Genomic DNA, 24,360 nt, shown 5'->3' with positions numbered 1-24,360 from the left:
AACCATAGAAAATACAAAAATATTTCATTCTTGCTTTAGTTTTTCCTTTGCATTGCTCACGGTTTGTTTGAGTTTTGTATGCAAGATAGGGGTCGAACTCGTCATGGGCCTCTCTACCCTCTCGGCCTAGAGTTAGAGAGGACTTTGCGAAGCTTGAGACGTGTCCGGACCCGTTCGTCGAGCTACAATAGATTCGAACCTTTGAGTGAAGCTACGGAACGAAAGTCAACAAGTCCAAACATTGAGAGAATGGCTCTTCCAGTTAAGAACCTAGGTATTCCGGGAGCCTTTGAGGCGACTTGTGGCATTCAAGCACCGACTACCAATGCAAACAATTTTGAAATAAAGCCCGCATTGATAATTTGGTGCAAAGTCATCCATTTTGCGGAAAGAGTAGCGAATCACCGCATGAACACTTGAAACAATTTGAGCACTATTGTGATACCATCAAGCATAATGGAGTGACTTCGGATTACATAAGGTTGACGCTATTCCGTTTCTCTGTCTTGGGGCGTGCTAGTGATTGGCTTGACAAGGTGGTCAAGCCAAACTTACTTCGGACTTGGAATGAAGTGACAAGTGCGTTCTTGAGCAAGTTCTATTTGCACGGGAAGACGGCGGAGTATCGTCATAAGATCCAATCAATTGAACAAAAGCGGGATGAGTCTCTATTTGAGGCTTGGGATCGGTTCAAGGAATATCAAAGGGAGTGCCCTCATCAAGGGATTCCTAAATGGCTCCTCCTACAAACTTTCTACTTGGGATTGAGCCCAACCTCCAAAACAAGTCTTGATGCGGGGGCGGGTGGTCCAATAATGAACAAGACGGAGGACCAAATAGAGGAGATCATAGAGGATGTCGTGCAAAACTACCAAGCATGGCACGTAGGAACAAGAAACTATGATTTCAAGAGCAAAGGTGAGGATGGTAAAGGGTCGATCTATGCAATTGAGCAAGAATGTATCATCGAGAAGCTTAGCTTAAGGTTAGAAAAGCTTGAGAGCACTCCAAGTCAACCCCCATCACCATCAACAATTCCACCACCATCGACTACTCTTCTCACTAAGGGGAAGAGCAAGGTGAGTTCCTAAAACACCATGCTATTAGATACATCCTTTTATGAAAATTGTCATGACTATGGGCATTTCCCTAACCTTTGTCCTTTAGCGCATAATGTTTCATATGTGGATTATGGCCCTTCTTATAAAGGAGATTTTGATGTGGAATATGCCAATGCTATGAATGAGAGGCCTAGATATGATGGCCCCCCAAACCAAAACTTCAATAGGCAAGCACCTAGAGGCCCCCCAATGCATGGATCCTACCTAGGCTTCGGCCAAGGAGGTGGGTATGATAGTCAAGGCCGAGGTAACTATAGGGCGCATGGCTATCAAGGCCAAGCACCCTATGGTCAATCTCACGGTCTTGGCAATCAAACTCAATACAATCAAGGTAGTTATAACCCTAACCATCAAGGTGGAGGGGGTTACAACTATCCTTATGGGCAATATAGGGGTGCTTCTAGTGGGGGCTATTCGTCAAACCCGGGAGGACAATATGGTGTTTCTCAATTTCCTCCTCCCGGATTCAATGGGCCAAGGACCTTTGGCAATGCACCTCCACCACTCCCGCCTCTCAACTCTAACCTTGAGGCTCTTATGGAGTCGTTCGTGGGGGCGCAAGCCAAGAAAAATGTTGAGTTTGAGGATGGATTCAAGCAATCTAATACTCATTTGAAAATGATCGAAACCCAACTAGCACAACTTGCTAGCATCATCAAGGAACAACAAGTGCATACTAGTCTCCCACCCCAAGGTCAAGCTCCTAAGAAAATGTATGCGGTCATGACTAGGAGTGGGAAGATTTTAGATGATGGGGCTAAGTTTGTTGATGCTCCTTGCTCTAGGGGAGAAGGATCTACGGCATTTACTATTCTTAGCAGGTTTCTATAAATAGCAGTTTTGGCTGAAATGAAAGGGTGATTGAGATTCGTTATTTTATAGGAGATGCGTTGCCAAGTGGAGATTTGTGTTCTCATCATCGAACCTTCCCTTTCGGGAATGGGGACAAAAGTAGGTGTCTACAGCCGACATGAAGGTAACCACTCTTGCCTTAGCATTTTAACTTGACATAGTTCTTTATTTAAACGAGGCCGTCTTGATTTTCCAGGGATCGAAGAAGGCTTCTACTCCTGTGGTCCCATCCGCAAAGCGTAAGGCTGGGGGAACGGGTAAGTCACGCTTCAAATCCACGCGGGATTCTAGAGTGGAGCCATCTCTGGCGACAGGGCCGCCTTCGAAACGCCAGAAAGGGGTTCAGAAAGGTGCTTCCGAAGCCTAGGAACCTTGCTCTATAGATCCCCTAGGGGGTATTCCCGAAGTCGTCCTTCGCAACATTCTTCCGAAGACGGCGGAGAGAGCTAGGAGCTCGGGTGGTAAGTTTTATTCCAACATCATAAGCACTTGCCGTTCTTCGTCTGGCAGTTCTATAGTCTCTCCCCGAGATTCTAAGGCTATTGTTTTTCCAGTAGAGATACCTGATCCTCAGAAAGCAATAAACGCTGAGTTGGATCAGATCCCTTCATTGGGCCGCTTTTCATCCCGAGACCGGGTTAAGGTAATGGGTCTTATGCGTAATGTTATATCCCCAGAGTATGCCCAGACTCTTCCTGAGGCGGCTGAGACCCAACTAGCTGCCTTGTAATCCTGTGCGCTAGATGTAAGTTTTATCCTTTTCTTAGTTAGTGACTATCTTGTTTTGCCTTGTGTTTCGCAATTTCACTTCTGCTGGTCTGCAGATGTTTATTCAGCTGGATTCACTGAAGAAATGGCGTGCTGCTTTGGTGTTGCAGGAGACTAGAGCCCGTAACCTTGCTACCCAATGTGTTGATCAACATTTTTCTTCTTTGGAGGGGCTTCGTCTTACTAAGCAGGAGACGGTCGATTCCTTGGCCAAGTCCTTGGCTACTCTTCGTGCTGAGAATACAAAGCGTCTTCAACAGATAGACAAGAACTTCCAGGAGATGGAGGATCTTTCTGAGAAGTGTAAGAAGAAGGAGAACGAGTTGACGCAACTTAACTCCAAGTTTACTCAACTGGAGTTACAGCTGAAGGAGGCTCGTAAAGAAGCGGTTAACTCCAAAGAAGTGCGTATCCAGTCCGCTGGAGATTGCCTGGAATGAGGAGTTCACCGATATGCGCCCCTTCCTCTGGTTCGAAAGATTTATTGATCATCACATGGAGGTGGAGAAGGCCTTGAAGGAAGGACATCCACCCCTTGTATTTGTTCCGATCCTGAGGACGGCGACACATGAGTCGTTTCCTTTCTCTTATGTGGTTTTTGGGTTGAAAGGCGTTCTTTTTGAAGCCATTTTGTAAACAACTTTTGTAATTACTACTGACTTTTGGCAATGTTAACCATGGAATGGACGTTTTGCCCATATAAGTTGGCGTGCTTGTTCATTTCTTTTTATTGCGTTGTTATTCAACTTAATATGGTTGTCCCCCTGAGCAGGGATGGCAACTTTGTGCCTTATGCGTTGGCTAAGGTCTGAAGCTTGTATACCAATTTAGTATATACTCCCTCCGTCCCTTAATACTCGCACCGGTTTGACCGGTGCGGAGTTTAAGACATTTAAATTGACTTACTAATTTAATGGGTGTTATTGATAGTGGAGTATTTTTTTAATATAGTTAGTTGGAAATGTGTAAGGGGTGGGAAATGGTGAGTGGGGGTGTGGATTTTTAAATGATTTTTTATAGGGAGTAGGGGTGTAGGTGGGTTAGTAGGTAAGTTTGAGAAATAATATAATATTGGTAAAGATTTCCATTTATAGAAGCGGTGCAAGTATTAAGGGACGACCCGAAAAGGAAAGCGGTGCGAGTATTAAGGGACGGAGGGAGTAGCTTTTTAGAGGTATACCCTGTGTTCTAGGTGATCAGCCTAGTGAGGGTGCTAATCTGGGCCACTTCTCAAGCCTTTAAATGATTAGTCTTTGGTTTATTCTCGGGAGAATCTGATAATGCATGTCGGGGCCGCTTTTAGGCCGTGTAAATCAAATTTTGTGAAAAGATATTTCATTAACTAACGGCAAGTCCGGCTTGCGAAGAGATATTTTCATTAGCTAACTGCAAGTCCGATTTGCGAAGAGATATTTTCATTAATAAGCTGCGAGCCATGCTACAAGGTGCGCCTTTGTTTAGACGTATATATATATACATATATATATATATACATATATATATATATACATATATATATATATATATACTAGATTTAAAAGTAGTATTTCTTTAGGTTGTCCGTGTTCCAAGTACTACGTAGAATGGGACGCCCCTGCATGTCTTGGATTCGATAAGTTCCATCACGGACTTCTTCATATATTTCGTACGGACCTTCCCATGTAGGAGTGAGCTTTCCTTGTTCATTAGCGCGTCCGACGGCTTCCATTTTCCTTAGCAAAAAGTGCCCTACTTTTAGAATCCGTCTAGAGACTTTCTTGTTGTATTCTCTAGCCATTCGCAGCTTGTATAGTTGTTGTCTTAAAGCCGCATTTTCTCTGGTTTCTGGCAGAAAATCCAGAGCCGCCTTCGTCATTTCCCAGTTGGCATCTTCATCAAATAGCATGTGGTGGATTCGCACATCTCTATTGGCAAGACAGCTTCGGCTCCATATGCTAGTAAGAAAGGTGTTTCACCCGTTGAATTTTTTGCCATGGTCCGTATGGACCATAAGACATTGGGTAACTCGTCTGCCCATAAACCTTTATCTTTGTCTAGATTCTTTTTCATTCCTTCGGAGATAATCTTGTTGAATGCCTCAACTTTCCCGTTGACTTGTGGGCGGCCAACAGACGCAAAATAGGCCGTGATACCGTGGTCGGCCAACCTCTCTTCCAACTTTGGTGTTTTGAACTGCGGGCCATTATAAAAAACGATGGATTGTGGGACACCGAATCGAGTGATAATGTCTTCCAGATGAAGGCTCTTACATCTTGTGCCTTAATGTTCTTTAAAGCTTCGGCTTCTACCCATTTGGTGAAATAATCAACAGCTACTATAACATAGCGTACACCACCTGTTGTCGTGGTGTAAGGGCCTAACATATCCATCCCTCATTTGGCAAATGGTATTAACCTGGTGATAGGTGTTAAACTCTGAGCATGGCAGCGAATTAGGTGAGAAAACCGCTAACATTTGTCGCATCGCTTGACCAAGCTGAGTGCGTTCTCTTTGAGAGTTGACCAGTAGTACCCAGTCCTTAGGGCTTTTTCTTCTAAGGCTCTTCCACCTATATGAGAGCTACATAACCCTTGATGTAGGTCCCCCAAAGCTTCGCGTCCCTTCTCTGGGGTTACACAGCGGAGGAGGGGCCGAGAGAAAGCTTTTTTGTATAAGGTTTTGTTCCACGTCTCAAACCAGGAACTTCTTTTTTACAACCTTTCCGCTTGTCTAGGGTCCTCTGGAACTACTCCTTTCATCTTGTAGTTGACTATATCATCCATCCAGGTGGTCGTCTGGTCTAGGACGACCGTTTCCACAATGTCAATGTCAATGCTTTTGCTTTGTTTCACTTCCCATAACACATGACGTGGGGTATAGCAAGATGCAGAGCTGGCTAGCTTGGATAAGGCATCTTCTTTGTTGTTCTCTGCCCGGGGTATTCTCCATACCTCAAAGATTTTTACTGGTTGTATATCTTGACGGACGATCTACAAATATTTTATCATAGCTTCATCTTTCGCTTCATAGTCGCCATTCACTTGGCTGACGATCAGCTGAGAGTCTGATAAAGCTAAAATTTCCTCTGCCCATGCCGCTTTGCTCATTTGGATTCCACATATTAGTGCTTCGTATTCAGCCTCATTATTTGATGCTTGGAACTTGAAACGCATGGCATACTCATATATGTCCCCTTATGGTGATTCACAGATGATGCCTACCCCACACCCATTTTGGGTGGCGGACCCATCTACATGAACTAGCCATTGCGTCTTGTCGTTCTTTGTGTAAACAGGTCGGGTCATTTCTGCAATGAAGTCAGCGAAAGCCTGCCCTTTTACCGCCTTTCTTGGTTCATAAGAAATGTCAAACGCATTGAGTTCAATTGCCTAGTTAAGAATTCTTCAGGACGCTTCCAATTTGTTAAACGGCGGCTTTAGAGGTTGATCAGTGTATACTATCAGTCGATGAGCCAAGAAGTAAGGGCGAAGCTTTTTACTTGCCAAAAACAGAGCTAAGCCGAATTTCTCCACCGTGGGATACTTGAGCTCGGCATTCTGTAGTACGTGGATTATGAAGTAGACGGGCAGCTGTATCCCCTCCCTTTCTGTGAGCAAGACGACGCTAAGAGTGTGATCTGAGATGGCTAAGTATATTCATAAAACTTCTGCTTGGAGAGGACTGACGAGACGAGGCAAAGTGTGCAAGTTCTCTTTTAGTCGGAGAAATGCAGCTTCTGCCGTAGGGGTCCATTCAAATTGGGTGCCCTTTTTTATGGTGTTGAAGAAATAATGACATTTATCTCCGACTCTTGAAAGGAAACGTCCCAAGGCGGCCAAGCAACCTGTTAGGCGTTATACATCTTTAACTGTTTTTGGGGATGTCATGGTAATGACGACTTGTACTTTGTCGGGGTTTGCTTCAATACCCCTTTCATCTATAAGAAAACCCAAGAACTTGCTAGAGGTAACTCCAAAGATACACTTTTTGGGGTTGAGTCTCATTTGATATGCTCGAAGTGTCTCGAAAGTTCCCCTTCAGTCGTCGAGATGGGACATTAGCTGCTTGGTCTTCACTATCATGTCATCGATATTGATGTGGCCTAAACAAATGTGACATATGGCCTTCCCATGTTAGCCCAAAAGGCAGGCCCAACTCAGGAAGGTCCCCTTAGCCCTAGAAGGCATCCTCTAAACAGACTCATGTCCTGATGTGGCCTTGGCATATAACCACAATGAGCCTTGAGACTTGCGTGGCCAACTCGAGCCTACCCCAAATTCATACAGGGCAAGTGTTCATATCCTGGTCCAAAACCCATCACTTAGGCCCAAGAGGTTCACTTGCTTGGTAAAAATCCCAAGTTATCCATGATTAAAGTCCAAGCTTAAGGGGTCCATCAGGTTCAATCAAACCTCCCACTATTGGCCACATGTCCCAATCTCAGAGAGCATCCAATCATACAGCTAGGGTTTAGGGATCAATTCCCAAGAAACCCTAGCACTATAAGTAGTGAAGATCCCTAGGTAAAAGAGGGCATTCAATTCATTCCCACCTACCTTAAACTATCTTTTCTCTGCCTTCTTTCTACAAATTACTTCTCTCTCTAGCCAATACTTACATAGGCATCGGAGCGAATATTCCTACGGGAATATTCTTGTTTTGCAGGTTGCCAGGAAGAACGTGCCCGCGCATATTTGATACCTCCGAGGAACGCGTGACAAGTCATCACCACAAAAGATCCCACAACAGATATAGGCATCTATGTTTCTTCCGAGCTGTTTAGCAAAGACCGTGTTCACTAAGCATTAGAAGGTGGCAGGTGCATTTTACAAGCCAAACGGCATAACTTTGTAACAGTACAAACCCTGCTCTGTAACAAAAGACGTCTTCTTCTAATCCTCAGGCCATAAAGGAATTTGGTGGAAACCAGAATAGGCGTCCATAAAACTCATCATTGCGTGGCCGGCGGTGGAGTCTACGAGCCGGTCTATCTTTGGAAAAGGAAAGTTGTCTATTGGGAAGGCCTTGTTTCAAGCGGTGTAATCGATGCACATCCTCCATGTTCCATTTAGTTTTGGTACAAGGACCATATTGGCCACACAATCAGGATACTGACATGGACGTATGAAGCCGGCTTCCATCAGTTTCTGTACTTCCGCTGCGGTGGCCAAATTTCTAGCTTCACCGTGGTTTCGTTTCTTCTGGCGTACTGGTTTTACAGCCGTATCTACATTTAGCTCGTGAACGGCCACAGCTGGATCAATGTCCGACATTTCTTCCACTGTGAAGGAAAATATTTCTTTGTACTCTTGCAGTAGTTGTACCAATTCGGCCGCCATCGGGTCATTAGGAGGAATTCCAATTGGAACAGTCCGGGATGGCTCTTCAAGACTTAAGACCACATCATAGTGTGCCCCCACTAGCTCGGGTCGTCTATCCGCATTGTGGGCCGTGGGAGATTCCTTAGCTCTTCGTTCTTTCTTTTGACGGCTGGTATGTCCACTCTTCTTGGGGGTCGTGCCCCAAGTTGTGGGATCCAACGTAGATAGGTAAGCAGTTCCTGGCCAGTTGTTGGTTCCCATATATGGCACCGACAACTCCGTTGCTTCCCACAAATTTGAGTAGTAACAAATGAGGGACGATCACAGCTCTCATGTCGTTAAGCGCTAGGCGGCCTAATATAATATTAAAGGTGGTAAGACCCGGCACAATTATGAATCTGATGACATCTTCCTTTGTTACTGGAGTCGTTTTGATTGAAACAGGAAGTGAGATGGAACCTATGGGGCGGATGACGCTTCCCTCGAAACTTACTAGTGGTACGTGAACCTTTTTTATTGTCCTCGGATCGTGCCGTAGCTTTTGCAGACATTGTAGACTAATAATATTGGACGAGCTTCATGTGTCAACTAGCACCCTCTTTACTCTAAGGTTGGCCACTTTAATTTCTAGGACTAGGGGGTCATCATCGTGTGGTGTGGCGGACTTACGATAGTCGTCTTATGATATTTCCATACGGGGCTTACTCGCTCGTCCATGGTGGAAATGAGACATATTGGATTGTCGCCCCTCGTTGGTGGGCCCTCCTGACACCAACCCTCCTAAAATCACTGCTTCTCCATCTGAAGGAATGTCGTCGGATGAGGACGCATATGACTTCGCACCCTTTGAGTACTGCCCTCACTCGTCAAGCGGAGATATTGCTTTAGATACCCCTTGGCTGCATAGCTGTCCAATGTCCTTTTTAATTTCCGACAGTCTTCAGTGTCATGCCCTGTCCCTTCATGAAAGGTGCAAAATAAGCCTGGATTCTGGTTTCTCATAGGTGACCTTTTTGGAGACGGCTGCTCCATCCCCAAACCAGGTCCCTCTTTTAGGAGAATGTCCTCAAGATTGGTGTTGTAAACGAACAAGCTTCTATACGATTTGTCCGGATTCTAGAGTCATCAATGCCATTGCCGGTTTCCTTGTAATAAAGCTCTACTTTGGATTCTTTCGTTGCAGGTATGATGGTAGCATCGGATGTGAAGGAACAACTTTGGTACTTAGACAGGGACCCTCGCTATGCTGAGTTCGTCTGCCGCCTAGGACAATCCTCTATGACGTGGTAGCTCAGTACCTTCCGCGGACGAGCCTCCTTGGGTGTGCCGCTGCCTTCCATCATCTCACATGTAGTCTGATTTTCTTTTGGAATGGCTGTCTCGCCGCGTTCCTTCACTAGGACAACCTCGTTGAAGGATTTTGTGATTTCTTTTTGGAGGGCGTGTTGAAGTTGAACTTATCATCCGTCCGCGATGTCTTGATGGAGGCCATGCAACATTTGTTGTAGAGATCTTGCGGAGGCTGGCCGGCTTGTTGATGCCTTGAAGAGCTCCCCTGCTTCTTTTCGTAGAGAAGATGCCTCTATATTGGTGGTAGGTTGTCTTCCTCCTGCGTCTTCCTTAGATTGCAGTTCCACCATGATACTATACCTCCCTATAGACGGCGCCAAATGTTGTGGGAACTTTTTTGGTGCTGATGTGTCACTCTTTCCTCAAAGGTATCAAGTATGCGCTAGCACGATCTTCCTGCAACCTACAAAACAAGAATATTCCCGTAGGAATATTTCCTCCGATGCCTAAGTAAGTATACGCTTGAGTGAGAAGTAATTTGTAGAAAGAAGGCAGAGAAAGAATAGTTTATGGTAGGTGGGAATTGATTGAATGCCCCTTTACCTTGGGATTTGAACTATATAGGGCTAGGGTTTTTGGGAAGTGTTCCAAGAACCCTAGCCAAATCATTGGCTGACCTATAGAGATGAAGACTTGTGTCCTTATCTGGTACATTTAAATAAAAGGGCTTTAAGCTGCCTTTTTTAGGACTGGGCCTGTCAAACAAGTTGGGCCTTTTGGTCCTAAATGACAAGTAGAGATGCGTTTCGAGCCTCTTGCTTATCTGTTGGGGCAAGTTTGGAGATGCCACATGTCATTCTGTGAGAGGTCCACGGTGGATTCCAACAAGGCCACATCACGCAGTATGTAGCCTTAAGGACTGTATATATTGTTTTATTGGACGCAAGTTTAACCGTTTAGTTGTTGTGGTTGTTCCAATGGATCAAGATTTTTGGTTATTGTTGAATGAGATTATAGTAATGTACTGTGTGGGATGAGCCTTACACTTCAACTTCTCCTCGATATTAATTACAGTTGATTGTTCAATGAATCATTATTGGAAAACGAAATTAAGTTCATACTGTTGGTATTTGTAATGCAATACGGACTCGTTAACATGATAATGCTTGTGTAATACCTCGTATTTTTCGGAATCTATAAATATATTTTAATGTATTATAAAGGATTTTATGAATTTAATTACATTTAGTATGATTTAAATGTATTTTATTTTAAATAATTTGATTATTTATTATTTATGAAAACCGGATTTTATTAAAGGAATTAAATGAATTATTTATTCGGGAATTGTTGGGTCGTATTTCAAAACTATTTTAATTATATTCCGAGCCCAAATCAATTCCGTTGGTAAACCCAACAAAGCTTGCTAGTAATTATTTCTAATTAAACTCAATTGCAAGCCCAATTCAATTTCCTAAAAACCTAAGCCCATGAGGACTAGGAACCTATAAATATAACCCTCCCCTTCTCTTGATCCCCTCTTAAATTTCAGAAATCACTCTCCCTCTCTCTCTTGTCTTCTCCTTCGTCTGGTCCCTTGCCTGCAAGCACGAGCACTCTCTGTGCCTCATGCCTTGCCTCGCCAGCCCACACACTCTATGCGTTGTCGTGTGCTCTTGCGTTGTTCGCACAACACCACTCGCCTCACCTCTCTCTTTTTCTCTCGCTCTCGCTCACCCTCGCACACGCACAACGATGAGTTGCTGCTATGTGTCGTGTGGTGTGGTCAACGAGTGTAGCGCCCAGCACCCGCGTGCCTTCGCTCGCCCTCGCTGCTCGTGCGCGCCCTTCCCCGCGCTCGTGCGCCCCTGCTGCTGCTCGTTGTTGTCCGCACGCAACGCACCATTGTGTGTGTTGTGTGTTGTTGTGTTCCGTATAATCAATATATTTTTGGCCCTTTTTCTCCCAATCACATCAAATTCGTGATTGTACCAAGCTTTGAGTCGTGATTCGCAAAATGGCTCCCATACTTAGGTATTCCAGGTACGTATATGTCTAGGGTGACCACCTATTCCATGAGGATTATGTGTTGTTTATTAATTGTGAATCATGTGAACTTGAAGTATTGAGAATTCATGTTTGATGTGTGAACAAGCATGCTATGGTTTATTATTGCTTAATGATGCCCATGTGAACAATCATGTTGTGGTCTTTTATAATTGTTGAATTATGTCAAGCATGTTCTTCAAGTTTATATGCTTGTATGAGTGTTTCACATGCAAATTTTTATGGTTATGCTATTGTATGGAATGTCTAGCATACTTTGAGCCTAGTGGATATGCCGCAGCGCATTATTTATTCTACCGCCGAGTAGAATATGTTTGGGAAGTTTATGTGAATTGAACTAAGGACTATTCGTGCTAAGGGCACACCCCGCTTGTTAACTGGCAATGTCGGGTTATCTTAACAGTGTTTTGAGAAAGAACAATGGGAGTAATATCACTTGAGTCTAATGTTTGATCACAAGTCCTAAAGGATTAAAATGAAGTGTTATTGTTTAGTTACTTGTGTTGTTGTTGAGTCTTGAGTCGCCTTGTACATAAAATATTAATTAACGTAAAGTGCAACCCAAAACGAGCTTCAAAACTCTTGGAACGTATATACCTTGAGTATGAACAATGGTGGGAGTCTTGCCGGAAAACTTGTACTTCTTGAATGATACAAGACGTTATTTCATTCTTTCTTTTTATGCTATTATGCACTGGAATTCCGTCGGTATGGCCCGACTGTCAGTAGGAGTTCGACCTTTATTTAATTTGGTAGTTGGAGGGCTCCCAACACCTTTATCTTTCCTTTTATGGATATTTTCTTTTACCCGTTCGAAGCTACTTCTTAAATAATCTGTGAGTCAAGAGTCGTGTCAAGTGCCACGTTTTGTCTCCATGATTACTTGTTATTAAATGGCTTTTGCATGTGGATTATTATTAATTCGAGTGAAGCATGTTAGGATAGAATGTTATTCTAGCTTGTTCGTACTCAGCTTTTGCTGACTTCGTGCTTCGTGTCTTTCGGTCATGGCCCTTGCCTTAATGACCCTATGATGATCCACCATTGCATTTGCATTGTTGGGGAGTAGATTTTGAATACACAGGTTGTTAGAGATAACTTGCGGAAGAAGTTCATGGGTTTGTGTTGAGAGTTTATGTTTCCTACTTCCGTATTTTATAAACTCCATTTTATTTTATAGTCATGACTAAACCAATTATTTAACTATTAGTTGATGGATTTAAACGGTTTTTGTTTTTGGCGGTAACGGTTCCAACTTTGTAGTCATACCATTAACTATTTATTATGATTTGAAAGTTAGTTAATTTCCGCTGCGTAATTCTGGTAAATAGCCTTAGCCGTTATCACGGTGGCGGTAATATCTTGGTAATTCTTTGATATTAGTCGGAAAATGGAATTATAAATATAAGGAATTATCAGGGTGTTACAGCTTGTGAGTCTGTTTCAGCATTTTTCGTGGGTATTGGTTTTAGAGTATTGTTTGGGAGTTGCGGTCTATACCAAATTCCTTGTAAAACTCCTTTATTTTTTCCAAGAAAAATAACCCAGAGACATAGAGAAACACATAAACCCTAAACAAATATTCTGTTATTATTATCCCATAGAGATCTGAGCAGTTATTGAAGTAATTCTAGCCTTCCATTCGGGGTACAAAGTTGGAAGGTAGATGTGTTACCTTGGGGAGCAATCGTCACTGAGAACCTTGTTACCGGTGGTTGCGAAATGCGCTTCTAGGGTAGCATAAAACCCGTCACATCTTTTAAGATCAATTACTGAATATTGTGTTTCTTCCCTATTATTATTGTTAATTTCATGGTTACAACGTATTATTTCCAAAAAATATTAGTCGACTTTGATAAAAGTTGGTTTGTTTCGGTGACCGTGCGACATTCTCCATGTGGCGCTCTCTCTCTCCTTTTTAAAAGTATGCCTTCCTAGGTTTGGTAGACTAGTTGGGTAGACTGCTAATCAAGATCAGGGCCATTAGTGGTCTTGGGTTTTTTTTTTAAGTAAACTAGAGATTTCGTGTTCATTAAGCTTAACTTGGTTTACTAATCTGGTTACACGATTACTACAAATTAGAGAAGCTTTAGACAGATTATTAAAATGATTTGTATCTATTTCCTTATGATCATTCTGATCAGTGATCCAGTTCCCATTATTATCCTTAAGTGTCAAAATTTTACCCCTTGATTTTTTAATCTTAGGAATAATATGAGAGTATTTATGGAGTAATAATTTTAATCTAATAATTTATTAATATTGTAGCATTTATGAATTTACTAACTAGTGTGTGATCCGGGCGATGCCACGGTTGCTACATTGAATAATTAATGCTTTAGATTTTTCTTGAGCTCAATATTTGACCAAAATACTTGTATATTCTATAGAATGGAAAATATCCGTTAAGTTTGTCAACTACACATGCACGATAAGTCATTTATCATGGCAAGTAAGTTTTCAATCATATCATCTTACAATTTGTATAATTTATTTTCTTGTGGAACTAAGTACGTCAAATTTATAAACACTAAATTAGATATATATGCAGCTATGTAAGACAATCCTATAGTTGATTCTTTTGAGACTTATGACATCAGTTTTCTTCATGGTTGTCATAATGTTTAATTTTTTTTCCTTTTCAAAATAGTCCATATATATAAATTAAAAAGTCACATAAAAATTTATTTGTTTTAGATTTCATGTGAACATTTATTTATAAATTAATGTGAAGAGATAAACCACAATTGGTGGTTGGTTAAGATGGTAATGAGAATTATCATCCAAATTGGAGGTCTGGTGTTCGAACCTCATTGTATTGATTTTTTGTTGCCATTACATACTACATGGTGAGTGGATGATGTGGCGTGAGGAGAGTACTACGTGACACATATACATTTTCCACAACGCCTTTTAATATATTAGTATAGATAGGGAACCAGACAAACCTTGTAGCACTGTTTCTATGGGAAGTGAGTACCCTTAGGGTCAATTGGCAAGGCACTAGCTAATACTAATTTATGGGAGGGTGTTTCACAGTTGCACAAGCGTTGGAAGATTTTTCTAAGATCATCATCGATTTCAAGAAAAAAGTTCTAAACTGAACTCTTTTATCATCGTGATAGGTGGATCGTATAGTGAAAGTAAGTGTACATAAACAAGAAAAATATATAGGACGTATATATTTTCCACCACATTTTACAATTCTTACTAATTTTTCACATTTGATTTTGCTTACTTTTCATTCAATCATTCCACAGTGTTGGATACTTGGTTCCGGCTAAAGTACCCACATATTGCAATAGGAGCATTGGCCTCATCTGCCCCACTACTTGATTTTGGAATCATCCCTCCAAATGACCTGTACTGCTCAATAGTCAGCCAAGACTTAAGGTAAATTTCAGTTATACTATACTTCAATTGATTGTTTGTAAGACGATATATACTTATATTAGTGACATAAAATGTGTTATTTGCAACGTTTATTTTTTTAAGATTCAAAGCAAGAAAGACTATGATATTATTCGTCAATCGTGGGCAGTGATAGATAGTATGTGTTCTAAATCAAGTGGTTTAGCCGATATCATTCGTAAATTCAACACATGCAGGTATATAATATATATTATCGTATGTTAACAATTTTGTGTCTCCTTTTGGTATTGAAGTATTTTGTTGGGTCTTTCAGTTCATTGTACATGGGTGAAGATCTGAAAAATTATCTAGCTAGTGTATACAATTTTGCGGCTCAATCCAATGGTTTGGATATTGGATTAACATTGTGTGTGACAAGATTGTTAATCTACCAATCGAAAACGTAATGTTGGAAATATCCCGGGCTATATATGTATTGACCGAATCAAATTGCAACAATTTGGTCTCTCCGCTTGAACCATCTCCTGGTCTTGATGATGCTTCGTCAATAGCTTGGAGTGGGAAGGTATACACTTCTTCCAAACTATTATGGTTTCACCATTTAGACAACACTATATTAGTATTAAGAATAGCAATTTTAAATTTCTTCGTGTTTTTTCTTATATTTTTCTAAACATTAGCATAAATTGTTTTAACGTGCGGTCATGAAAGCAGCGGATCTAGGGGTGGGTCTAGGCGGGCCCACCTCATCATTTAGAAAATCTTTATGTATAAAAAATTGTATATCTATCTAATACTAATATTTTAAAACACAAAATTTTGCTATTATGATGCCACGTATCCCCTCTCCTCTTGCATTTCTATTTATTTTTTCTTTAAACCATCATACCTAATACCTTTCCTCTCCCCTTAAAAATTCATTTTATTAAATAATCGTGTATTAATTACAACTCCAATTGAATATTTTGTACGATGTATTTAATTCAAAACCCATCATCTACCGTTGTTTCATTATTTTTATTTCTCGATCTTTCTCTCTTTTTACACGTGCATATAAAATTGGACCAATTTTTTATTTAAGGGTGAATTCATGCATTGCACAAGTTTAAACTAGTTAGATTTAAATATGTGGTTGGCTTAGTGTAGTTGGTAACCTTTTGCGCATAAGAGATCTAACAACTTTTATTAAGTAGAAGGTTCAAATATATATTATATTTTATACACAAATTGAACATATATTATACATATATTATACATATATTATAAAAATATTGTATAGGTACATAACATATGTAACAATATATCTCAAAAATTGGCAATTGTATTGAACTCACATGTTATCTTTCTCATTTTAACTTGCTAAAATAAGACATCATATATTCATATTCATATTTAAAAGAAATGTATGGATTAACTGATGTCAAATGACCCTTATTATAATCATAACTCTGCCCTAGTCTCAAAATATAAACTTAGTTTTCGTTTGAAAACAAAATATAGATCTAGTATGTTTGTTATAAGTTTTTTGAAGAAAATTAGAAATTTAATTTAGGCCCACCTAATATACAAATGTTGAATCCGCCGCAACAAGAGATAATTCTGTCAATTGGTTGTGGGAATAACACTATGTTTGAACCGAACCCATACAGTTTGACCAAATAGTGGAGGATTGTTGTAAGAAAATGTATGGTCCTTATATAGCAAATCCTCATTGAAAGTCAGCATACTACCATGACCAGGTAAACGTGCTTAATTATATTCTTTTTTTATAAATAGTATTAATAGTATATTTCATACACTTTAATTCAATTGGTTGTTTTTCTTCGGATGTAAAATCTTCTCTTTAGAAATTTGGGAGCAACATAATTTTCTCAAACGGCCTTATAGACCTGTATAGTCGTGTCGGGTAAGAGATAGATACACTATGCGATTAACGAATATATAAGCTAAAGTGTTCTTTTTAATATGCTTGAATGGTTCGAGTTTGTAACAATGTATTTCAACCTTAAAAGGATTTTGGAAGACCTGTCCAAAACAATTTTTGCATTACCAACAAAAGAAGGTACATAGTAGATATTTAAGGCTTATGCCACTTATACTTTTTTTTGAAGGTAAAAATTAGTTCATTGATAAAATAGTCATACGACATCTACAATATAAATCAAAACTAACAAATACAAAACTTAATGACATTATTATACTATTATTTACATTCTCATAAATTCTTATGGTGTATTTCTTTAATAGGATCACACTGTTTAGATTTAATGTCCGTGTTGTCAGATGATCCAAGCTGGTTGAAAAAGCAACGCAAAAAAGAAGTTGATATATTTAAAAGTTGGATGCAAGCTTCAAAGTCATTTAATGTGCTTGTATTTGTACTTCTACGTCAAATTGTGATCATTTTGTTGTTGTGGACGGAGTACTTTCTTTATTTTATTTCATACGTTATTAACCACTATTTGTAAGTGGTTGTAAGTATTTGTCCCAACTCTTTAAGTATTGACACTACTGTTATAAAATCTATGTTACTCTAATCTATTTGTTTAGATATTTTCATATTGCAATTTTTACTCCTACTCGGCAAGACAATGGAAATGTACTTCTTTTTTATTATTATTAGATAGATTTGATTTGTTGGTAGACGACTTGGATGAGGCCATTGCGCAAAACTAAGAGATTGAACCAAGAATTCGGGTAAGTTATATGCAAGGAATATTTAGCATCCAAAACGCAAAAGCTACACATACCCTGGGGGTATGTGGGCCATTGTATACCCCAACTTTTAATTGGTTATCTATCAGGTCCTACTGCCACATCAGCTTTTAATTTCAGCTGGAAAATTTAGCCTTGTTGAAAAATGATTTTATTTTTAATTTTTGTTGTTGTTATCAATGTCGATGAAAACAAGGTTGAAGATAGAGAAAGCTTGAAGAGATAGAATGTTCAAAGGTAGGAGAAACCCCCCACTCCACCACCCTCGTGAAGTGTATTATTTCTCTCTCCATTTTAAAGAGTGATAAGTTTTGATATCAAATTAAGGAACTTTTATCTGTCAATTTAACTTTTCAAATCATGAACTTACAACTGTAAAAGTAGGGTGGCGCCGAAATCGGAGTCGAGGCGGGGAGGGGTGCGGGAATCAGAGCGGAAACGAGGTCTCTGGTAGCGACGGTTTAGAGGTGGGGGTGCTGCTGCGGTGCTTCCGAGAAAAGGGTGTAGGCGAGGATCGTGGTGCGAGGCGGCTGGGCCGATCCAGACACCATCTAAAATTTAGTTACCAAAAAAAAAAAATACAAATGGTAGTCGAATTTTTCCACACTTAAAGAAGTTGATATTGTTGTTCATGTGGGAGTGTGGAACTACTGAAGTAGTTCTCACTTGTGGACCATCATGTAGTCCTTGTGAAACTGCCATTTATTTGGATTGCTTTCTCTTGTTTTTGCATTATGAGTTATGACAAAGAAAACAGGAAGAGAAAACGGTAACATCTCCGGCAATTAACAGTTCTCGATTTGATTTCACAAAATTTTATTTTCTTTTAATTTATTCCTAATAACATACTCCCTCTGTATTTATTTAAGGGATACACTTGCCTTTTCCGACCGTATTAATTTAAGAGATACACTTGCCATTTTTAGTAACTTATCAACCCCACCATCTAATTAAATAATATATCTACACCCCACCCCCACCGGCCCACTCCCTAAAATGACATGATCCCCACTTATTTTTCTTATTAAAATTTCTACTCAACCCCACTTGTTTTATTACTTTATTTCATTTAATTCTTTTTCTTAATACGCGTGTCCGGTCAAGTGTATCTCTTAAATAAATACGGAGGGAGTAATTACTTAACTTTAAGATATTACGAATAATACAAACTGATTGTTGTTGTGTGAGCTGTTGCAATCAAAATAATGCTTTTAATGTTAGGCGATGATCTACCAGACTGAAAACTGTAGTGGTAATAGTTAGGCAATTGTTTCTTTTTGAATTGTGAGTTTGGGGTCGATGTGGATGGGCTTGTTTAGACTATATACACTTACGGAATAAAGGCCTATTTAATTCACTTTATTTTAGGACTTTATTACTTATTTTAAATATTATCAGATCAAGAAATAAGTTCATATCAGACTATTATTATTATTATTATTATTATTATTATTATTATTATTACTCCGTATTATTATTATTATAAATCAAATGCTAACAAAGTCAAATATTTTATAAATAATTAGTGGGAAGCCGAGATATTGCTATCATTTTACAATTATTATTAATATTATTATTGTTATCATTTTACATAAAGTTGGTTAGGAGTCTAAAAAAAAGTTGTTCTCCCACCCCCTTCTGAATGCAAAAACTCAATATGTGAAAGTTAAATGCATCACTCTTAGCATTGTTAGAGGGATTAATAGATAGATTTGATACGTGAAAGCATGTCTAGAGCCTCCTTATTGTTATTATTATTATTACTAGTCTTTTATGCACGCGATGCGTGCGTGGATTTTAGAATGTATCCATGTACGTTGACATTAAGAAATTAAAAACTATTAACGTAAATGACTACTTTTTTCCCTTCAGGTTGTTTCTTAACCAATGGTTTAATACCAATTCAAATAGTTCATCACAAATGAGTGATTGAAAAGTTAAGAAAATGTAAAAAAATCTATAGCAATCCAATATGTGAGTTTTGTCTTCGAAAATGATAAATCTCAATAACATAATTTATATTTTTATTTTCTTAATTTGTGCATGGATTTGGAAGAATAATATATATACTCACATGTGTTGGCGCGACTTCAAGAGAAATGGTGGTGGAGATTTTGGGATGAACTTGTGTGTTTGACTTACTCTTTTTTCTTATAATTATTTAGACTCCTATTACTTTTACAGTAAATCAAAAGACAAAATGATTTGAGTTTTCAGTATATAGAATACAGATTTTGGAAATTATAATTAATTTGTAATATTTTTTAATTTTTTTTTTTGTCTTCTTTATTTCTATTGACATGTTTTATTATTTTCGTGGAAGAAATTGAGATATTACAGGGTTGATTTCTACAATTTTTTACATCATTACTTGGTTTTATGTTTGTTGGAGAAATTATTTAATTCTCTGTTGAATTTTGGTTATCAAATTGCCAATAGGGAATATTCTATGCATGATATTAAATGCAGATCATGTTCAGATCAGAACCGATATGTCCATATTATAACTGATTTGTACAGATCATGTCCAGCTCTGAACCGTTATGTCTAGACCAAAACCTTTATAATCAGAACCGATATGTCCAAATCATACCTGGTATGTATAGATTATGTCAAGATTACTACAGATCTATATAGATCATGTCCATATCAGAATCAATTTATTCAGATCATGTCCAGATCAAAACCGATTTTTCCACATTAGAACTGATCCTCTACATATCATGTCCAGAACAGTACCGATCTATACAAGTCACGTCCAGATACCAATCTATACATATCATGTCCATATCAAAACCGATATGTACATATCGTGTCTAGATCAGGACCTAGGGTGCTATTAAACTTATATGATCTGAACTTATTTGAACTGATCAAACCTTATTGGACCTTAACTTAATAATAATAATAATAATAATAATAATAATATTATTATTATTATTAAAGAATAAAGAATAAATAATAAGTAATAAATGATGAATGATGAATGATGAATGATGAATAATGAATGATAAATAATAAATAATAAATAATAAATAATAAATCCCAAATATGTACTTTTTCCATTCACGTTATTCATCTTAATTACGGCCCCGTAATTTTCTTCTTCGTTCTTCTTCTCTGAGTTATTTGTTCATCTTTTGGGGACATCAATGGCGTCCCTCAAATAGCGATAGTGATGCCTTCTCTCTACTCTGCATAATTATAGTCACTCCCTTCTCCAATCTGTGCGCAATTCACAATCTCCATGAACTAAACTTCGACAATCGAAGGGGTTTCAACAAATGAAGCTTCCACAAAAAATCTCAATTGAAGAACCTAATTTTTAAAGAACCCTATTCGAAGAACCATAAACATCGCAAAACCCCCAATTTATGAAAGAGAATCAAACTACGGAGTAATAATCTCAGCATTGAAGTTTGGAAGTTTGGTAATTGAGGAGATGAATTATTGAGAAGTGAGGAAAGTTGAGCAGAGATTAAGGGAGGAGATGAGTTAAAGGGAGGAGCAGGTTTTTTTGTAATCGAAAAATGGGTGGGATGAATGGAAATGAAAGTACGTATTTATGATATTTTTTAAAATAAAATTTTGATTATATTTTTTTGGGAATTATTAATTAGGTTTAAAATATATTTATGACATCATTATTAGGTCGTTTTAGCCGGAATACAGTCTCAGATTGTAATTTAAAGTACGAGATTAAGTTTGAGGTTGTAATTCGAAAACATGAAAGTTTGAGGTTGTAATTCGTAAAGAGGAAAACGTTATTGGGTTGTAATTAGCAAATTTCCCTTATCTTAATAATATCCTAATAGGTTCAATTAGTAGCAAAAAAACTTGGCCCCATAACATCAATTTTCTATTTCCTCCATTAATCCCCCTTCTTGATGCTCTTCTTTTTCAATTGTGTCGATCTCACTCGTATTGAATCGTTTCTTCAATGGAGAGAGAGGATTGAGGAGAGAGGTGAGATTAATAAAACCCAAAGGGAAAACAGGATCTTGTAAGAAGAATTTTGATGGAGAAGACTAAAGAGTGGAGATTTGCTATATACTTCGTGTGTGAGATAGAGAAAAAGGAGTTGACACCAACCATGGAGGAGATGAGAGAGAATGGAGTTGAAATGGAAAACATATGGAACGAGAAGCAGTGATGAATTTGGATTTCTGATTAATTAGAGGAACCTAAATAATTGGCGCTCAACATTTCACTTAATTTGGGGCGCTCAAACTCCCGCTCATAAATACATAATGCCTCATTCTTTGAAATTTTTTCCCTCCCAATGTAGGCCATTTTCCCCCAAAAATGAAAATATGTTTGCCTTAGGTGGCATCATTCATGGAATAGGGTATGTAGGTCTCATATACCCCTAGGGTATGTTTATCATCTCCCAATCCAAAAAGTTGCAACTAATTAGTAGCCCTTCTAAAGGGTTGGCAAATCCTCGATGGGACCCTTATTGCAAGTGAGCTGATAGACTCGTGTCGTAGGAAGAAAACTAAGGCAACTATCCTTAAGTTGGACTTCCACAGGGCCTTTGATTGTATCTCAGGAGGTTTCCTTGGGTGGATTCTAGAGCAGATGGGCTTCCCGCTCAAATGGAGGGGATGGATAAAGGCCTGCATAATGACAGCCTCGGAATTTATAATGAAAAATGGCTCGCCAACTGCACCGTTTAAACTACATCGCGGCCTAAGGCAAGGGGATCCCCTATCTCTGTTTCTTTTCGACCTAGTGGTGGAATCTCTGAACTTGGTAATCAATAAAGCCATCTCACTGAATCTCTGGAAAGGTATCGGCTTTGGTAGAGGAGATAAAAATATATCACACTTGCAATACGCCAACGATACCATCATTTACTGCACCCAAGATCTTGAATCTCTCCAGAACATCAAAAAGGTTCTCATCCTCTTTCACTTGGCATCGGGCCTCCAAGTAAACTTCCATAAACCATCAATCTTTAGCCTAAACGCCTCGAATACATAGCTGCAATCAACTGCACGCTCCCTTCTTTGCAAAACTGGAACCTTCCCTTTCACTTATCTTGGTTTACCAATAGGAGGGAACACGTCTCGGATAAGCTTGTGGGAACCAATTTTAGACAAGATGAAGAAAAACTGGATACTTGCAAAGGAAATCTCCTGTCAATAGGTGGACGCCTCACGCTCATTAAGGCTTCTTTATCAAGCCTTCCCCTTTACTTCATGTCCATCTTCCCCATCCCAAAGGGTGTTATTGAGGCGATCATCAAAATCCAAAGATCCTTCTTCTGGAGCGGATCAACAGAGAAAAAGGCACCCCCTCTTGTTGCTTGGTCCACACTTCAACTTCCAAAAGATTACGGTGGACTAGGTATTGGTAATTTACACCACCAAAACCTAGCACTCCTTTTTAAGTGGATTTGGCGACTTATCACTGAACCTAGTGCATTATGGTGTGCTATGATAAAGGGGAATTACGGTTACGGGCCTAATTTCAATCCATCCAACCTTGTGGTGCCTAAATCTGGTGGAATATGGAAAAGCCTATGTGCAACATTACTGGATAATCCCACTTCAAAAACCATGGGTTTATCGAAGGTGCGAAAGAAAATTGGTAAAGGGGACAACACCAAACTATGGCACGATCTTTGGGTTGGAGACTCTACTCTTAAAGTCCTTTTCCCAAGGTTATTTTGGCTGAGTCACCATCCGAATGAAGTAGTATCTTTGGGTTTGGGGAAGGCTACAAATGGGAATGGGCCTTCTCCTAGAAGCTAGTGTTGCGCCCACAAGACATCGTTGAATGGAAAACTCTTTCAGCCACCCTAGAGCGTGTTAACTTTGAGCCCAATAAGCCCGACTCATACATCTGGTCTCCCCATAAAACAGGAGAATCCTCTGTCAAATCCTTCAAAACTGAGTTGGAAAAAACCTCCACAATGCACCTCTGTGTCCCGCCCATGAAAACCTGGAAAAATCTGGTTCCTCATCGTATAGAGATCTTCACTTGGTTTGCAACGCTAGGTAGACTAAATACCCGTGAAAAGATGGTACGTCATAGCATCATTCCCATTGAAGAAATCAATTGCATATTGTGCAGTACTGAACCGGAGAGCTCAAACCATCTATTCCTCCACTTCCCTTACTCCTGGGAAATCTGGGCATGGTGGTTACGGATTTGGGTGTAAATTAGGTCACCCCCCTCCACCTACGTGACATGATAATGCAATGGACATCTCCATTCCCTGACTCTTTCTTTAAAAAAGTATGGGTTGTTGTTTACTTCATCATTCTTTGGTCGATATGGAAGGAACGAAATAGCCGAATTTTTCAGCAGGTATCTATGAACACTCAACAAACAGAAGATTTAAATCTTCTTCGGCTTGGGTGGTGGATAAAGGGGTGGGAGCTTCACTTCTCTTATAGTCCTGAAGATTTTTTGAGAAACCCACAGTGTCTTCGTTGGTCGTCACTGAAGGATAACTTTCCAACCTCACCTCCCAACCCGACTGCTTCTATCTGGTCTCCTCCCCCAGGAAACCACCTAAACTGGAATGTTGACGCCTCTCTCCACACTGTTCTCAACAAAACATCAATTGGAGGAGTTCTGCGAGACTCGGATGGGAAGTTCATGTGCATTTTCTCAAGGAAATAATGCCCTTGGTCCAAGTATGCATTCAATGTTAAGTCTAATAAATGCAGTTCAGTATTAATTAACAAGTTAATAATTCAGTGAGATCAAGTGAGCTGAATGCCTAGCTAGAGGCCGCTTCAGTTCAAGTGGAATTAATGATATTAATCCACGGCTTACTCTTGACTGAACCCGTAGGGTCACACAAATAGTACGTAAACGGATCAAGTATTTAAAGGCATTAAATACTCCATCTATGGATA

General features: G+C 39.3%; 2 protein-coding genes and 1 non-coding gene across 3 annotated transcripts; 1 reads left to right on the top strand and 2 right to left on the bottom strand.

Annotated features, from left to right (window-relative positions):
- Positions 1-621: 621 nt before the first annotated feature.
- On the bottom strand, positions 622-728 carry LOC130468302 (small nucleolar RNA R71). Its single transcript, XR_008928702.1, has one exon. It is a non-coding gene; the product is annotated as a small nucleolar RNA R71 (small nucleolar RNA).
- Positions 729-4,592: 3,864 nt separating this feature from the next.
- Positions 4,593-5,110, bottom strand: LOC130467388 (uncharacterized). The gene is made up of 2 exons (XM_056835890.1): positions 4,991-5,110; positions 4,593-4,913 (listed from the first exon to the last, which is right to left on the bottom strand). Exons 1-2 carry the CDS (start codon positions 5,108-5,110, stop codon positions 4,593-4,595), a joined length of 441 nt encoding a protein of 146 aa, XP_056691868.1.
- Positions 5,111-23,689: 18,579 nt separating this feature from the next.
- Positions 23,690-24,121, top strand: LOC130467387 (uncharacterized). The gene has a single exon (XM_056835889.1). The coding sequence runs from the start codon at positions 23,690-23,692 to the stop codon at positions 24,119-24,121; it is 432 nt and encodes a 143-aa protein (XP_056691867.1).
- The last annotated feature ends 239 nt before the right edge of the window (positions 24,122-24,360 follow it).

This window comes from Spinacia oleracea, chromosome 2 (genome assembly GCF_020520425.1).
Source record: "Spinacia oleracea cultivar Varoflay chromosome 2, BTI_SOV_V1, whole genome shotgun sequence".
In the NCBI taxonomy this organism is placed as follows: domain Eukaryota; kingdom Viridiplantae; phylum Streptophyta; class Magnoliopsida; order Caryophyllales; family Amaranthaceae; genus Spinacia; species Spinacia oleracea.
Note: the sequence above shows the minus strand (reverse complement) of the source record. Positions and strands in the feature narration are given on the sequence as shown.

Bases quoted from the DNA above. Each gene is read 5' to 3' on its own strand.
- LOC130467388 (XM_056835890.1), bottom strand. From the start codon at position 5,110: ATGGATATGTTAGGCCCTTACACCACGACAACAGGTGGTGTACGCTAT. The intron at 4,914-4,990 runs GTAAGAGCCTTC...AATGGCCCGCAG, and splicing joins AGAACATTAAGGCACAAGAT to TTCAAAACACCAAAGTTGGA.
- LOC130467387 (XM_056835889.1), top strand. From the start codon at position 23,690: ATGCAATGGACATCTCCATTCCCTGACTCTTTCTTTAAAAAAGTATGG.